The 18,129-nt window shown below is 38.1% G+C and overlaps 2 protein-coding genes across 6 annotated transcripts; both read right to left on the reverse strand.

Annotated features, from left to right (window-relative positions):
• Positions 1-262: 262 nt before the first annotated feature.
• LOC103970551 (rop guanine nucleotide exchange factor 14) lies at positions 263-5,454 on the reverse strand. 5 transcript variants are annotated; one of them, XM_018821051.2, is made up of 10 exons: positions 5,280-5,454; positions 5,114-5,188; positions 4,801-4,859; positions 4,572-4,654; positions 3,091-3,501; positions 2,205-2,359; positions 2,046-2,120; positions 1,606-1,878; positions 1,156-1,503; positions 263-924 (listed from the first exon to the last, which is right to left on the reverse strand). In XM_018821051.2, the coding sequence occupies exons 4-10, from the start codon at positions 4,639-4,641 to the stop codon at positions 550-552; spliced, it is 1,707 nt and encodes a 568-aa protein (XP_018676596.1). In that variant the 5' UTR covers positions 4,642-4,654; positions 4,801-4,859; positions 5,114-5,188; positions 5,280-5,454; the 3' UTR covers positions 263-549. The 5 variants fall into 5 exon arrangements, with proteins under 5 accessions (XP_018676596.1, XP_009382639.1, XP_009382636.1 ...); XM_009384364.3 differs by having other exon boundaries at positions 4,801-4,888; XM_009384361.3 differs by lacking the exon at positions 4,801-4,859.
• A 9,805-nt stretch (positions 5,455-15,259) lies between these two features.
• On the reverse strand, positions 15,260-17,484 carry LOC135582105 (pentatricopeptide repeat-containing protein At1g77360, mitochondrial-like). Its single transcript, XM_065174296.1, has 2 exons — positions 15,805-17,484; positions 15,260-15,610 (listed from the first exon to the last, which is right to left on the reverse strand). The coding sequence occupies exon 1, from the start codon at positions 17,309-17,311 to the stop codon at positions 15,830-15,832; it is 1,482 nt and encodes a 493-aa protein (XP_065030368.1). The 5' UTR covers positions 17,312-17,484; the 3' UTR covers positions 15,260-15,610; positions 15,805-15,829.
• Between the last annotated feature and the right edge of the window lie 645 nt (positions 17,485-18,129).

The following is an 18,129-nucleotide window of genomic DNA, read 5'->3' on the forward strand; positions in this document are numbered from 1 at the left end:
AAAATCTTAATTATCAATATTTTTTACCTTCACAAATATTCTTCCTTATCTTCCTCGGACATCAATTTCGGAAATCCTAAAATAATTGATAATCCCAACTGTTAGTCAAAGGAAAGAAAAACCTTTTGATGAAAAATAAAAGCTGAAACAACAGCAAAATAGGTTCAGATGTGACAGTCACCGTTCGGTGATCAATTCAGTCGACATATTTTGCTTGAGGATCCATCGCAACCCAGTCATAGGCACATTTAATGAACAAATATACAGAGCAAGCAAACACAGGAGCCATTACATGATCACATATTATAGTGCAGAGAAACAAGTAACACGTAAATATAAAGTAGGTAGAAAGGCCGGGCAGACGCATCATCGTTACAACGCATTTGTGTAAACACATGGCTTATCTCGAATATTGATTTGACTGGAATAGGACGCAGTGTGCATATTTTTGGAGTGACTGCCAGTTGGGCCTATCTATCTATTCCTATCATGTGTTCACTTGGAACTTATAATGAGATGATACCTGCTCACCGCTCATCTCTTGCTATATCAAGGAGTTGCACAGACTTCCCTTCCGTAGCACCAAGTTCGGCTTCTCAATGGGCTGGTTGGGACCACTGTGATTCTTTTGGCCTTGCCATCGAGAAAGTGCTCCTCTGAGGCCTTACCAATGTAGAAGCTGCTAAAACGCCCATCCACAGTGTTCATCTGGTCAATTAGAGACCGCTTTATATGACCAGGGGGTGTTTCTGCGATTCCAGCCAGATATACATTAGATGAGAAATCAAATTTGAGGTTGGCAATTGGAGTGGTGGGATTCTTCAAGTCATCCTCTTGAAAGATATCTCCTATCCTTGACAAGATACTGAATGCCAAACCTCCAAGAACCCTTGAATAGGCTTCGGTAATGGCATGTCCAACATCCTGCAACAAAAAGTTAAAAAGCATCAAGAACAAGGAGAACAGATCGCTTCACATGGCTGATGCACGTCATATAACCCTAAACAAGGTTCATAAGCTTTTGTTGATCCTAACACAGTTATGATTGAAATGGAAATATCAAACTATGTTTCTTCTTGCAGGTATGTGTTAAATTTAACAATGTTAGGAAACAGATCCTTTTGCAAAAATTATTTGCGGAAGAAATGAAATTACCTTGTTGTGGTGGACCTTGGTGACATCAATAAAGGATTGGGGGAGGTTAGGGAATCTGATTCTTAAAAGATGCAGAAGTGCTTCGGCCCTCTCCAAATTGACTACCCTCTTCTCAAGCTCTGATCCATTTTCTTTGACAAAAGACCATGGGTATCTTATCGGTGACTTTTTCATTGTTTCTTCAGTAATCCTCTGCTTCCAGGCAAAAACTGCACCTTCCAACTGGTTTACCATATCAAGAACACTGTGTTCAGTTTCCATGTTTAGAGAAAGCAAGACTTCCTCAACTGGAATTGATTCTGCAGCAATAGCATGGTAGATATCTACACCCAAGCTAGCCTTTCCTGACTGTTTGAAAAAGAAAAAAAAGAAGACAAAAATACAATAATAATGAAAAACAAATTACACTTTAATGTCTCCAGCAGTACACTAATTAGATTGGAAGCTTGCCTTTGGAAGAGCATCCTTGATGGCAGAGGGAATAGGCATTTGGACCAAGACCTGTTCATTTATGGATTTGGCAGCTTTCAGGATTTGATGGACAAATTTAGCCTGGAAACCAAGCTTTCTTCTTTGGGAAGGGGAGAGTCCAGACTCTGGAACCCGAGGAGCAGGAAGCCACCATTTCTTGCTCTTTGTACCATTGTGCAGGCTGGATCCATCATCTCTGCCACCTACTTCCGCGTACCAAAACTCCATGTCCACCATTGAATCTAACACTTCCTGGAAACAAGTCATTCTTCAATGGTGCACATGTAGCTTAATATACATACATGGAAAGAAGATTTTATAGAGAATTATAAGGCACAATTATATTTGCAATGCCCAATATGTAGCTAATCATCTAATCTTCATTAATTTATGTTAAAAAAAATAGACATCAAGCATACAATGAGCATCGAGTCTAGTTTTCGAAGGGCAGGAAGTGTCACATGAACATCTGCACGAGCTTTTGGGGTCATTATCTGCAAAAGGTAGAGAGAAAATAAAATTTTGTCGATGTCAACATATAAATCTACATAATGTGTGTTTAGCCACCAAGAATGCACCTCTAGCATCCCACCATCAGTGCCATTCTGCTTTGCAGGAACCAGCTCAACCATGTAGTTGGTAGGGGAAAGCAACCAGTCCATTTCTCTGCGCCATCTGCTCTTTTTTCCTTCAGATAAGGGTTCCAATTTCCAAAGTTCCCCAAATATTGATGCTAAAACGGAAAGAAAAATCAGAACCAACAGATAATATCAAAGTACCCATTGCATGAAAATATTAGGCTTTTCTTATTCTGATAATGACCTAAAACTACTTGGCCAAGTCTGCATTAATGACCAAATAATTTTGGATAACATATACTTGACCTTGATATTCAATCACTGGACACAACTTAACATAATCTATATCTTTAAAAATATTACAAAGATACTTCAGAAGATGATGTTCATCTAAGAAATACAACAGTTTTTGGACTGTCAGCAAACTTATAATTTCCCAATAGCATTTGGATCTAGAAAGTGGAGAAGTTGCTCTCCATGTATAAACTCAACAAGTCTCATGGATAATGATTATTATCTCACAACGAAATGTGAACTTAGCTTTATGGAGAAACTAGATAATTAGCATCTTAAAGGCAAATACGTAATATCTTCAAGCTCATTGTCTTTACACCACAAACCTAGATTTTTCTATCCTCCAGATTTCAAAAAGCTGGCACTAGAAAAAAATAGTTCTGATATGATGCAGCCTCATTAATTTTTAAGAAGCAAGTTGGATGTGTGACACTCCAACCACAGTGTAGGCCAGTAAACAAAAAAGACAAGCTCAACAATCTGCAGCCCATAAGCCAATAAACCGAGTTGCATAAGGTCCAAATAGTGGTCAGAAGGTCCAAACTCCAAACAAATGTCTCATTTCATTTATTAAGTGAAATAACATCATTACCTGCAAGATTGGTAATGGCATGAGATAACCCAAGAGCAGTACTGATCCCTTTGGCCCCCCCTGAAACATCCTCACCAAGCAACAGCTTTGCAAACTTTTCCTTCATTACCTCAACATCTGAGACTTCCATTGAGTATGCGGCAGGTGCCTTTCCTTTAGTGCAGAAATGATGCAGGGTGTTAAGATTATCCAACTCATCTAGCAAGTGCTCCTGCTTGCTCGAGGGCAAGCACTGTGAAGAGAAGGAAGAGCCGAGGGCATCCTTGCTGGAGAAGCAACTTGAAGCATCCTCATCAGGGGAGTCAATGACTACAGATCCATTAGTTCCACTCGTTCCATCGCCAGCACTCTCATCGTCGTAGGTGCAGCTGTTGAGGATGCAGCTCTCAAGGCCATTATATGTCATCACTCCTGCAGAAACATTTGTTCATGGTTCTAATTTCATAGAGAAAATGGTTGATAGAGCTGCCTTGCAATTCAGAAAATAAGCAATCTACGGCATCATCTAGTACCAAAGATCTGAAGCTCTAAATGTTACCTAACAATTCAGGTAACACGTTTTCACACTTTTGCTTACTAGATGCAAAATCTAGTAAGCAAATCTTCAGATGCACTACCAGATTCGTGACATCAGGAGGATAAAGAGCCATTTATTATCTTTACAGTATGGTGACCTGAAAGATCATCTAGACGTCAGGAATAGTCTGGGCAACCGTAGACCAACACGGCTCATCACGTAACCTACGGGCCATTGGTGTGTACAGAAGACTCGTTTACCAGATGCCTACAAAGTGTAAGTGCAACTATGGTCCACAGCAACCTCAATTACCTAGCGACTTGAGGCCTACGGTAGACATCTCCCCCACATTTCCCTTGCGACGCACACCACCATCGTTCACGTGAACGGCCGCAAGAAAAGGAGGAAGACAGGAATCTCTCTCCACCAGTAGAATAACTGTTCCAACACCAGTTTGAATTCCCAAACCGAATTGACCAATCCTGATCGGCCAGATAAGCTATGCTGGCTCTAAAATTCAAAGATTGGAAATGAATTCAAGCTTTAATTTGTAATCCAACGGGTGCCCCGCTCCCCCCTTCATGTCCGCTATTACTGCCATGAATCCTTGGTTTAAATCATCTCAATAATTCAGTAAATGAATACTCCACATGACTGACACGTACGGGAGGAGCTACGCGTCGGACAGCCATTATCGGCACCGAACACGGTCGGATAAGCATATTGTATTACTTGCTACGGTGCGACCACCCGGCGCTCCTCTCACCATCGGTGCACTGTTTTGCTCAGCAGTCTTGTCAATTAGAATGCAGTGATGGACCACTATCCCTCCCGTCCTTCTACCCAACAAAACCCCACAGGAGGAATGGGAAAACGACTTAGGGATCCACCGAAGGGCAAAAGCTAAATTGCAGAAAGTAAACTCGTAACCGGCGGAAGGTAAGAAGAAAGAAGAGAAACATACTGTTTTCCTTCTCCTCAAAATCAAGGCTCAAGTCTTTGGTACGGCGGCGACAGCAAGCTAATCTCTTCATGACTATGAGCCGCCTGCACAAGAGATATCAAAAATCAAAAGATTGCGTTTGCTGAAACCATAAGTAGTACAGATTAATTTCAGCTTCACTCTAAGGAAGGAAGAAAAAGGGATCCGGCGCTTGTTATTTTTTGCTCTGGGCTTTTGGGTAATCGTGCACCTGCCACTTTATTAAGTCATTAAGCTGCTGCCATCAATAGGTTTGACGTAATTGAAAAGCTGCCAATCGATTTGAAAGTAATCAAAAGCTGCAGATGGGGAATTTTGAATCTTAAAACCGATGATGATGCGAACTTTCGAAGACATAATAAAATCGAAAGCCGAAATGAAAGAATAACTAAATCAGGACTTGGCCTCATCGAATCGCCACCGTTTTCCTCCTTCGAAGAAGAGGAGGAAGAATGTGGAGTGTTCACTACTCGAATCCGTCTGGAGAACCCACAATGTCGAGAAAATAGCACAAGAGAGCAAACCTTCTTCTTCTTCTTCTTCTTCTTCAAGCGGAGCAGGACGGAATGCTAATCGAGGACCCCGAAGGACGGCCAGATCTGCACCAAACAAGCGATGATGGAACAAAGAAGGAACAGAACACAAAAGGGAAACAATACAGAAGACGATGGAGGGGGAGAAACAAGTCACCTGAGCTTGCCCCAGTCAGCGACGCATCTCCTTCGATGGAAAGTAGTTCAGTTCGGTTACTTCCGTGTAGGAGGAGGGGCGACACCGTCGGCGGAGGAAAGGAGAAGAGGACAGAGGTTGTTTTCTCTCGGGGTTTGGAAGAATGAATGCCCCACTACCATCACCACCACCATCTCGTTTTCTCCATCTTCATTTTTCATTTGATTTATTGAATAAATTGATGTTTTAATTTATAGGTTGCAAGCAGTACACAGCCTTCTCATTGGATCCTACGCCGTCCATCTTCACGTTTGCACCAACCTCAATGCTACTATATATTAAATATATAGCCGCGTAGGGAATTGGTTTGGCCTGACCGGACATAAGCCTTCGACAAATAAATAAAAACAAACCATGTTACACGAAAATACCGAGGCTAGCTGGTGGCTTCTACTACTAATCTGCAACTTCACGATGGCAGCCTTTTGTTTAGCTAATTTCTACGTAATAAATAAAACTTCAAGTTCGATCTCCTGGCAATAAAAAAATGTTCTTTCCAAAGAGGGAGAGATTTGTTCACACTTTTTCTCAGTGGTATCTATGAAGAGTGAGAAATCAAGCCACAATCATGAAACCAGTGCAAAACAGAGCGCAGGCAGTGACAAGAAACAAGATGGGTGTAGTAGATCCGGAGGCAAGAGGGACCACAGTGTGATATTTGGTTGTAGGTATTGTGCTATTATTGTCATCACCATCATCATCATCATCAGAACCCCCCCCCTGGAAGCTGTCTTGCATAGGGCCATTGATCAACAACGCACTAACTGGTAAGGATCATGGAAACCAGTGCCTTGATCACCATCCATGGCAAACAATGCATTGTAGCATCATATCAGTAGTCGGCCGAACGTTGCTCAATTAGTTGACATCCACAGTCCGAACAGAGCACTCCCTATATATACACAATTCTACTCGTACTATGGACATGCTGAGTTATCTTTCGCGACATTCCAATTGCTATCGTAGATCTCATCAGCATTTTACTAACACTAAAAGGATTGTACGTCCTACTTGTGACGATTTAATAGATCTTAAATCTAGAATCTCCAGCAAGAACGACACACGGCTAGTAGCAACAAATCCAGCTAAGAAATCTCTTGCCTTTCCAACTTGCAATTTTAACTCTTCTTTTATGATAGGTAAGACAAGGCAAAACGATGTAGAGAAAAGGCATCTTTGTCACAAACAAATACTGCCTTGACAGGTCATCAACTTTACAAGCTCAGTCATGTAGTAAATATTTTTTTTATTGTGTCTAGAATGATACAGAATGTACTGAGCGCATCTAGTGATACTTTTTATTGTTAACCACTAAAAGGTTAGTAATGCATTTTTCCTTTTGGGAAAAGAACATCATATGCATTAGCAGAACCCCATATACTTTTATTTTTAACGTCCTTTTATGATAATAACTTGAGCTTATTCAAATGCTTTTCATTTAAAAAATACATATTGAAGACAGATTTTCCCCGCCATTTACTTTCTCTCTCCATTCTGATTTCTGATTGAAGCAGCCAACTCAATGAAAGCTGGTTTCATTCTATCTCATGCTTGACTTCTCTCTCATATTCTCACTTCAATTCTTGGATGTGGTTGTATCATGTCTTGTACAATCTGAATCTAGTAAGAGCGAAGGAATGAAACATATTTTTCATTCAAATGGATCAACAAAGACTTATTTTCAAGAATGTCAGGGCAATGATGCATCTGAAAAATGATTTTGCTAATAATCGACAGGAGCCATTTTCAGGAATAAGTCAAAATCCAGATAAAAGATTTAGTGCAATGCAGAGGTGAACAACCACATTGTGCGCATAATCGAATCATCCCAAAAACCAGAAAAACCTGTGATATTACAAGTATTGACTGCGATCCTTAATCAGACCAAACTGAGTTTCAACGAAAAGATTTACATAATCCAACAGAGTGATGTAAAAGCTCTTAAATATAAAAAAAAAGAGACGTTTGAAACGGGAAGAAAATTTGTGCATTGATGTTAAAGAGTGATGTAAAAGCTCTTACACTGGGCATTACATAAGTGAGGTCCACAATGCACTGCACCGAAACGGGAAGAAAATTTGTGCATTGATGTTATACACATCTATTTTACACATCCAGCAAATAGTAGAGCTGAATGGCTAACTTATCAAACAACAAATAGGTTCTGTCTGGAGTATGATCACTGCATAAGTTTTGGAAGGAGATTTTTCATAGTTGTCAAGAGTCATAAGCAACTATTTGTATTGCTTCCATGGTAACCAGACTGATAAAAATAATAAGTTGCTAAAGTATCACAACATTCTTTACACGCATTCCTCTGAAATGGTTAGTACGAATAAGCAAATGCATAATAATGAATTTTGGTAAGCAATATCTAGCTATCCTAAATAAAAATTCACAGCACCACTGACATGCCTAGTGCATAATAATGAATATCGGGAAGCAATATACAGGCCAATGCAAGCAAAGTATCAAGAATCTGGCATAAATAGGCTAGGCATGTGCCACCACACACTACCATGAGCACAACATTTGCTCCAGCTTGTGCTTGGCATGGGCATGTCATGCTAGATCATAATCCTAATCTCAAAGACATACATCCACTAGAAGTGGAGACTTAAGAATCATAGGACATAGAAGAATAAGAACCTAAGGCCATGTTTAAAAGTTAAAACGAGTTATGTTGTTACATGCCAGCATATTTGTTCCTCCGAAATGAAGATAGCTTAATATTGTGAAGCCTGAAATTTCTCTAACACCTAGACTCTTACAAGATCTACAGAATTAGGAGGATTGCCTTTTCTTTTATGAATTTAAGCTGCAACTAATAAGAATGATCACTATATCCATCATTTGTCCTATCAAAATCCCTACCTTGCCTAAATTCCCATTTGTTTAACCTCACTATGTGGAAGTTACAGTAAAAATAATCAGGATTAATCACAATACCCATAAACAAGGGCAATCCTACTAGGTCAAAACTTTACAAAGTAGATCCTTTTGCATAGTAAATTTTTTGTAATTAAAAAAATACAAGATTCTATTGGTGAATCTTTACAAATAAAAAACACCCACTGCATGTGTCATCCATTATTCCTCATTTTAATTCTTTTATTATGTTTCTGTTATCCCCAAAGACAAAAGATTTCCTCAAGTTTACTTCTACTCTGCTGTTTTCCTTTTGCCATTGGACTCAATTTCCAGCATTCCACTAGCGATAGCAGGTTGCTTAGTTATAATCCTTGTGACATGGAACAGTAAAAAGAAGATCTTTGAAACTGAAACAAGGCATGCAAAAGTCAACTCCAATACAAGGCATCAGGGCAGAGGAGTGTAAATTGCTCCTTTTGCTTTCAGGAAAGTGATGCAGGATACATGCATGAAGGGTTTACTAAGGAAATTTTTTTTCTTTTTTTTTTGAAGGATTTGATATTTATGGAAGATAATATATTAAGTGATTTTGAGAAAATAATAAAAAGGATAATCTCAGACTCAATTTGACACAGAAGACCAAATGATGACAACATATTGTACATCTCAAACATCTAAGTCGGAACAACATCAATAGGTGAAGGCTTTTTATTAATCATCCTACTCCATACATCATAGCACTTGAGAATAAAAATAAAAGAAATCAATTACTGATCTGTTAAAGGAATAAGAAATGTGAATATGACAACCAATCTCAAATTTGATTCATTTATCTTTTTACCAACTTCCTAAACTCATCAAAATGTCAATCGGTCATTTATCTCCTTTTTTTGGAAAAAAGTAAACTTCTAAATGTGTTTGCGAGATAATCTTCCTTATTTTCTTGATTTTTGGTTAGGATTGACTTATTTTCTAATGCCCAATCTTTAATCAAGTAGTTTACTCCTAATCATGGATTATAAACTTGGTACAGTACCAACATTGGTTTGTGCCTGAACTGATAAGTTACCGTACAACATGGCGACAATATGCATGGGTCAGCATCTAATACTGCCAAGACCAAAGACAGACAGAGAGAGAGAGAAGGGGAGGAGGAGAAGGGAGGAAGAAGGCAGCAATGTGAAGTTGAGGAGGCAAAGGAGGGGAGAGAGTGAGATTAGCAGAAGAAGTTAGAGAGAAGAAGAAAAAAGATAATATTGTCACATTAAAGAAAATGCATCAGATGGCTCGGTACCGATCTACTTACCGATTGGAGGATGAGGAAAAGTAAGAGGAGACAATGGAGGAATAGGAGGAGGTGGCAGAAAATTTCGGATGGCAATGAGACAATTGCGATGTGACGAGACAGAGAAGACGAAAAAAAGAGAGAGATAGCCTAACATAAGAAGAGAGAGAGAAGAAAGAAAAAAAAAGGACAGTTCATAGCTATCAGAAATTAAAAAGAAACACTACTAGACAACTCATCATCAGTCTGTTTATTTGTCAGACTGATGAAGGCAGGAGATAGCAGAGGAGAAGGGAGGAAGAAGGCAGCAATGTGATGTTAAGGAGGCAAAGGAGGGGAGAGAGTGAGATTAGCAGAAAAAGTTAGAGAGAAGAAGAAAAAAGACAATATTTGTCACATTAAAGAAAATGCATCAGATGGCTGGGTACGGATCTACTTACCAATTGGAGGATAAGGCAAAGAAAGAGGAGACAATGAAGGAGGAATAGGAGGAGGTGGCAGAAAATTTCAGATGGCAATGAGACAATTGCGATGTGATGAGACAGAGAAGACGAAAAAAAGAGAGAGATAGCCTAACATAAGAAGAGAGAGAGAAGAAAGAAAAAAAAAGGACAGTTCATAGCTATCAGAAATTAAAAAGAAACACTACTAGACAACTCATCATCGGTCTGTTTATCGTCCAATAAGCCTTTCAGTGAGCTCACGATATTAACCAACCTGATATAGGATCAATTGAGCAGCATCATCTGGTTTACTAAGTTGATTGTCGAACCAATATACACCAACCCATATTAACCAGTACAGCCGAGATACTAATCCATGATCCTGGTCTTCTTTTTTTATTTATTTACTTCTTTGTCAAGCCTAATGAACTATGTAAAGACTTCTTATATTCATAAAATAACAAAATGGCTCCCACATAATATGCGTTCACATGTAGGAACTCTTCCTCAAGCTCAAATGCTCAAAACTCGGAAATCCTCAATTCAACAATTCACGATGAATGTCTATTTTGTGATGTCCTATATTGATGTTATAGCCTTCAAATCAACCTCAATGACAGAATATCTTAGTTAAACCAAAAAATCAAATACCAATCTGGTGTACGATATATGCATAGAGGGACTCTTAAAACCAGAAAACACCCTGTTTGGGACTTTATAATCGTGAAAGAAAAAAGTAAGTGGGCAATTTGGAAAAAGAAAAGTATAAATACCAAACTTACTTCTGAAAAAATCACTTGAAAGTCTCACACTTCTGCGTGCTTCGTGTCTCAACACATTCATGATGGAATCACACCATCAGAGAAGACAATTTTTTATGTTTCATAACTCTAATACATTATAGCATAGCATGATGCCATACAGAACTGTCGGCACATTAAAAAAAACAGCTAGTTTCAAATTTGAATTAGTCATCTTTTCATTAAATTTCCATGCCCATTAGGATCCCAATCAATCATATATCTTTGTTTTCAAGGAGAGATATACTTCCAAATTGGGGATTGACTTCTTTAGGCATGATCTTACATATCTTCTATTTTAGCTAATTTCTTATCTATTACTTAAAGAAATCTTGGTAAGTCCAGAGATTGTGCCCAAAATAGCAAAACTATTCCAAAGGCAACAAAATGGCTCCAAATTCACTTATTTACTCCTCTACTCTGGCTACTAATGGCCCACTTGTATTTCCTTGTAAACAATTAATCCTAAAGAAGCAGCAAATATATGGCCTAGGATTAGGTTGGTGCAACAACCAAAACATATTTATATTCAAAGTTCACAAATTAAGTTCAAGGATGGCTTTTCTTAAGAAACACTACCGATGCCTATCCGAAGCCCATGTGAAAAACGTTGAGGGTTGCGTTAGGTCACTGACAATCAACATAAAACTATGTCAAATCTCATGAACATGAATCTTAATCGATTTCAATATAGAGCTAAGTCATCACCCGAAAGTGACGCGAGACACCTTCACTACCTAGGTGTCCCAAATTGCAAACGGTGGGCTAGGAAGTAGTCGGAAGCAGCCCATCACGTCAGTACCCAGATGTGCCAAGTAAGCAAGACTCTCACTTTGTTTTGGACAAATGGGAGTAAAGAAGTTAGTCCGAGAACAAAGGGTTTGATTAGCAACTTGGAATATATGAACACTTTTAGGGAAGAGATTAGAATTAGTAGACACTATGATCAGAAGAAGATTAAATATTATTTACTTACAAGAGACTAAATAGGTAAGGGAAAAATCTAGAGAGATTGATAATATTGGATTTAAAATTTAGTAGTAAGAAAATTAAACACAGAAATTGTGTGGGAATTGTTATTGATAAGGATCTTAAAAACAATGTTGTAGATGTAAAAAAATTTGAAAATAAAATTATAATTTTAAAATTTGTGAAATGACAAGATGTTTTGAATGTCATTAGTGCTTATACCCCTTAAGTCGGATTAGATGATCAAACCAAAAGAGAATTTTCGAAAAGAATAGATGGTGTCATTCATGGAATGCTTATAACTGAGATATCTATAATTGGAGGAGGTTTAAATAGCTATATAGGGCAAACATATGGTGAATATAAAGAAGTGCATGGGGGCTTGGTTATGGGAAAAGAAATGAAGATGGTGGCATGTTTTTGAATTTTGTAATTTCATATGATCTTATGATTGTAAATACTCACTTTAAGAAGAGAGATAAACATTTAGTTACTTATAACAGTAGTTACAATTGTAGTTAAATAAACTTTTTTCTCACTAGAAGGGTAGATAAAGTTATTTGTAAGAATTATAAAGTTACACCTAATGAAAGTTCGACGAATCAACATAGGTTGATGGCATTAGATATTCATTGCAGAAAATGGAAGAAGAAAAAGATAGTAGAAAAATTTACCAAGACTAGATGGTGGAATTTTAAAGATGAAAATGTAAAAAATTTTAAGAATATGATGGAAAGGGAGACTATTTGAAACTCAAATGAGGATAATATTAATATTATTTAGACTACGATGGCTAATAAGACTAGGAGCTTAGCAAAGGAGATTCTTAATGAAATTAATGATAGAGGTTTAACTTTAAGAGAGAATTGATGATGGTGCGAGAAAATTAAAAAATTAATTTTTACTAAAAAAATCATGTTTTAAAGATTCACAAATTATAAAAATAAGGAGAATATTAAAAGATATAAAGAATCTAAAAAAGAGACTAAAAAAACAGCTAGTATGACAATATATAAAGCTTATGATAATTTTTATAATAAATTAGATACTAAAGACTGTGAAAAAGATATATATCAAATTGCTAAAGCTAGGAAAATAAAGTGTAAGGATTTAGGTAATATTAGATGCATTAAAGATGAAGATCAAATAATACTTGTTAATGATAATGAGATTATGAAAAGATTAAAAAAATATTTTTATAAATTATTTAATGAATATTTCATGCAAGACTAAGATTTAATGATAAATAGTAGTGATAGATTTAATAATCATAGAATTGTTCGTAAAATTAAAGCCAGTGAAGTAACAAACGTATTAAAGAAGAAAATAGCTAAGAATGTGAGACCTAATGGTATCCTCATTGAGGTTTGGAAAAACTTAGAGGACAAGGGAATATCTTGATTAACTAGCTTATTTAATAAAATCATAAGATTTAGAATGATGCATGACGAATGGAGAAAAAAAATTTTGGTGCCAATTTACAAAAATAAGGGTGACATACGAAATTATGCAAATTATAAAGAAATTAATATCATCTACCATACTATGAAATATTAGACAAGAGATATCGAAAGTAGAATAAGACTTGAAACAAATATCTTAGAAAATCAATTTAGATTTATGCTTGGAAGATCAACCATATAAGCTATTTATTTATTAAGACAATTAATGAAAAAAAATATATTAAAAAATATTTGCATATGATTTTTATTGACCTAGAAAAAGCCTATGATTGAGTTTCTAAAGATTTATTACAGTGAGTCTTAGTAAAAAAAGGTATATCCATTAATTATATTGATGTTATTAAAAGTATGTATGATAATATAGCTACTAGTGTTAGAAATATATGGAATGTGTCTAGTGAGTTTCGATTAGCATAAGATTACATCAAGAATCCGCATTAAGCCTCTACATTTTCACATTGATAATGGATGAATTTACTAGTCATTTACATAATATACCTCCTTAGTGTATGTTATTTGTTGATGATATTATCATAATTGATGAGAGAGTAAGTGGAATTAACTATAAACCTCAGCTATGGAAGTAATCCTTAGAAACTAAAATTTTTTTATCAAGTAGGACTAAAAATGAATACAAGATATGCAATTTTAGTAATTCTAGGAATAGACAAGAGAATATAGTTAAGTTGGATAGACAAGAAATCCTATAAGTCATAAAGTTTTAGACAAGAAATCCTATAGACAAGAGAATATAGTTTTAGACATCTTGGATCAATTATTCAACAAAACAGAGAGATCGATGAAAATATTATTCATAAAATAAAAGCATAATGGTTAAAATGGCAGGGACATTAAAAATCTTGTGTGATCATCGAATAGCATTGAGATTAAAAGAAAATTTATAAGACATTTGTGAAACCAACAATGCCTTATGAATCAAAGTGTTGGACAGTTAAGAAACAATATATACAAAAGGTTATATCACCAAAATGAGAATATTAAAATGGATGTGTGAAGTTGTTAGAAAAAAAAGAAAAAAAAAGTTTTATTCATGAACAATTAGGTATCGTTTCGATAGAAGATAAGATGTGAGAAAATCGTTTAAAATGGTATATGCATGTGCTTAGGAAGCCTTCGGATACAGTAGTCAAAAGAGATGAAATGAATAATATTGGTGATATGAGAAGAGGTAGAGGAAGACCTAAAAGGCATTAATAGAAACTATAAATAAAGATCTAAGTACTCTAAACTTAACTAAGCATATGATTTTTTATAAATCTCAATGGCGACAAAAGATCCATCTAGTCGATCCCAAGTAGTTGGGACTTACGATTTTATTGTTGTTGTTGTTGATGGTGGTGGCTTTTTTTTAGACTAGACAAATTACAACGAGATACGACAAGTTCCTACTAAAGATCAATTAAGCCTTTCAATACTGAAAATGAATTTTATGGACATTATCTTATAATGAGTTGTGAGCCAACCGCAAATAATTGAGACTTTGCTTCCTGTTATTGTCCTATTGTCATATAATCCAAATCATAAATACACTATGATCGTCATTATAGAAAAGTCACTATTTACACTAGAAGAGTAAATATTTGATTACTCATTCACGGACAAGGGTCATGTGGTTTTGCATTCAGATGATGGCAAGTATGGTATTAGTAGAAACCTAAATCAAATTGCAAATCATACATACTGTTAGGGCCTAGTCACAAGGTGGATATTGGTGTAGGCAATGAAAAGTATGCAAATTCCAGTCAAATCAAATTGCAAAGTTCAAATCCTATGAGATTACAATGTAGATGTAACAGAATTGAAGTGAATAGATTTGTTATGAACTTGATTTTAGCTGAGGCTGGTGCAAAGCAAAAGCATAACATATTAATAATTCCACAAGGTCTTTAAGTTCCACATTCATTTAAATAAAAGCAAAACCAAATGGTGGAAACAAAAAATAAATAGATTATAGAATCATATTAAATATCATTTGTGTAATTACACACAAAAAGATAGAGAAGTATTAAAGAAATAGAAAGAAAACGAAACTGAACCAATTAGGCTCAATAAAACAGACAAAACCTGCAAGAAAACACACTATGCAGAATGGGATAAAAATTTGAGGAGTATTCTGCATGTAATATATATGAACAAGATAAAATAGAAATATAATGTTTACTGTCCTGGAAGCTTTGTGAATTAAGTCATGGAAGTCATGTAATCTAGCCGACCCCAATCATGAGTTTTCAGCATCTAATATATATGAACAAGAGAAATAGAAACATAGTGTTTACTGTCATGGAAGCTTTGTGAAATAATATGCTATCCACTAATATGTAAGTCATGGAAGTATCAAATCTATGTAGATAGACCTCTTGATGCTTCAGGAATGACTAAAGCAGCCAAGCCCCTCAATCGAACTTATGATGGGTCTTGCAGCAAAATGAAATCCCCTGTTCTGTTTGGAACAAGCAAATATAATCACAATAAGTACTTCAATTTCGATCAAGGAAACAAGATCTGGTGGAAGAGCGTCAAGCCACTGCCAGATCCTTGTTCATATATATGCACCTCCAACCCACAGCCTTCTTATCAGAAAGATCTTAGAAAAGATTGTCGATATAGACCCAGAATTAAAGGAGTGAGACATACCCGTCCAACCACCATTCTAGATATCCTAATGCTGCTTTAACCTCCTCAGAATCCGATCATAAGCATCCTGCCGTCCAGCCTTGTAAAAGGCAGTCTTCAACTTCTCCACAGTGGATGCCCGCAATTCTACGCCCCTGTCAAGCATTTCATCAGCATACCTTCTCAACTCGCTCAACCGCCCAAGTTCTCGGAACCCGAGGAGCAGCTCATTGGCACACTCGTTGTCCGGTGAGACAAACACCTCCGTCACAAAACCCCACACCTCCACAGCTGCAGATGGGTTGTACTGGTCGAAGAACATTCTAATGGCAGCTGCACAATTTTTGGGAGACGGCAGCTGCTCATTCTTCCGCATCTCTGTGAAGAATGACTCTGCTTCACGGGCCCTCTTGTTCCTAATCATACAATCAAAGATGGTGTTATAAGTTAAGGGGTCAGGGAAGACCCCATAGTATGGCATTTCATCGAGTAAGCAATAGGCAGCGTCAAGGTTGCCATTGTTGCAGAGAAGAGTGATCATCGAATTGCACATGGAGAGACTGGGGATGAGGCCACTGTCGGTGACCATTATGTTCCACAGAGCGAGGGCGTGGACGTGATCGTTCTGCTGGATGAGGATGTGGAGGGCATTGCCGAAGAACTTGAGCCCAGGCAGGCAGTTTTTGCCCTTCATCACCTTGAGGAACTTGACGGCCTCATCGGGTTGGGAACCGCGGACGAGGGTGATGAGGAAAGCGTCGTAGGCAGACATGTTCTTGGCGTTCCAGCCGACGCGGATCACCATCTCGCCGAAGGTATTTTTGGCGCGGGTGACGTTGCCCTCTTTTTCCCAGCCCTCAAGGAGGATGGCGAAGGTGTCGGCGTCCGGGGCAACGGTGGCCTTGACGCGGTCGAAGAAATCGGCGGCGTCGGCCATGCGGCCGTCCTCACGGCAGATGGCGCTGAGGAGGGAGTTGACGACAACGACATCCTGAGGGATGCCGTAACGGTCCATGACGTCGAAGGTCATGACGGCCTCCTTGATCAGGCCGGCGGCGCAATAGGAGCCGAAGGCGGAGGCGAAGGTGGCGATGGAGAGAGCGCCTTCCTGCTTCATGGAGCGGATAGCGTCCCACATGGGCTCGAACATGCGGTTCTTGCCGAGAATGTCGACCATCAGGTTCCAGGCGTAATGGGTGTGCTTCAGAGAGAGGCCGGACCAGCGAAAAAACTTGACGGCAGCGGCCGGGAAAGCGTAGCAGAGGCGGAGGACAACGTCCACGTGCTCGGGGAGCGGGGTGATGCCGCAGCGGGAGAGGACCGACTCCACCTCCGCCGGAGGCACCCGCGAGAGGATCTCGTAAAAGGCACGGACACGGGAGTCCTTGACCGCGAGGCCCGAAGCCGACGACGATGGGGTCGCCAGCAGAGGAGGTTCCGGGATGGGAGAACGCTGATGGGGCATCGCTGCCGCAGACGCGGCAGTGTAGGTATGACTCCGAGCGAGTTCGGGTTTTGGTTCGACCATGGCTCTACCTTGTACCGCTTGCCATCAGTAATACGCTGCTAGTTAGGGTTTCCGCCCGACCGAGGAGAGAAGAAAGGAAGAACGCACGGCGACAAATTGAATGATGACGAGATATTAATATGCTTTTGCGAGGGAAAATATATGGGTTTTATTACCACTAACGTCATTTTTGCGGCGCTTCGGAGCTTCATCGGCCTCAGTTGATCAGTGTCTCATCCGAAGCGGAAACCATAAAGAAATTTTAGATCTAAAATAAATTTCAGGAATCTTTAAAATTAGGATCAAAATAATAGAATGCATTTTCCGTTGACAACAAATGACTTCAGAAGTGATTTCAATATCAAAGTAAGCAATACTAATTGACGAGGAAAGAATGCGTCCTGTATTGAGATACTATAGTGGTTAGGGTATTGTTTCACAGCTAATAGATGTTGTATTCGACTGCATGCAATAGTATCTTAATATAATAAATAAAAATTAATTTTAAATTAAAACATATGTGTTTGTATATATTCTCGTAGCAACATTGCATTCTCTGCACCATGGCTCATATGTGACTGTCATCAACGTGGATGACAATACCACATCATTTTAGCCTTTGACTCTGTTCATCATCAGAATATACCCGTATGGAACTCCAACACAACCTCACTCACTAATGAAATATCCTCAAAAATCATTCCTTTTATCAACCTCAAGAACTACGCTAACCCAATCATCTCCCGGGGTCAGAGGGGAGTGCGAATGGTCCCTGGTTGCAGGGTAAGAACGTCAACATTGGGAAGGTTGAGTGCAGTTTATCTAACGCGGAGCACAGT

The sequence above is a fragment of the Musa acuminata genome, chromosome BXJ3-11 (assembly GCF_036884655.1).
Source record: "Musa acuminata AAA Group cultivar baxijiao chromosome BXJ3-11, Cavendish_Baxijiao_AAA, whole genome shotgun sequence".
Taxonomy (NCBI): Eukaryota; Viridiplantae; Streptophyta; class Magnoliopsida; order Zingiberales; family Musaceae; genus Musa; species Musa acuminata.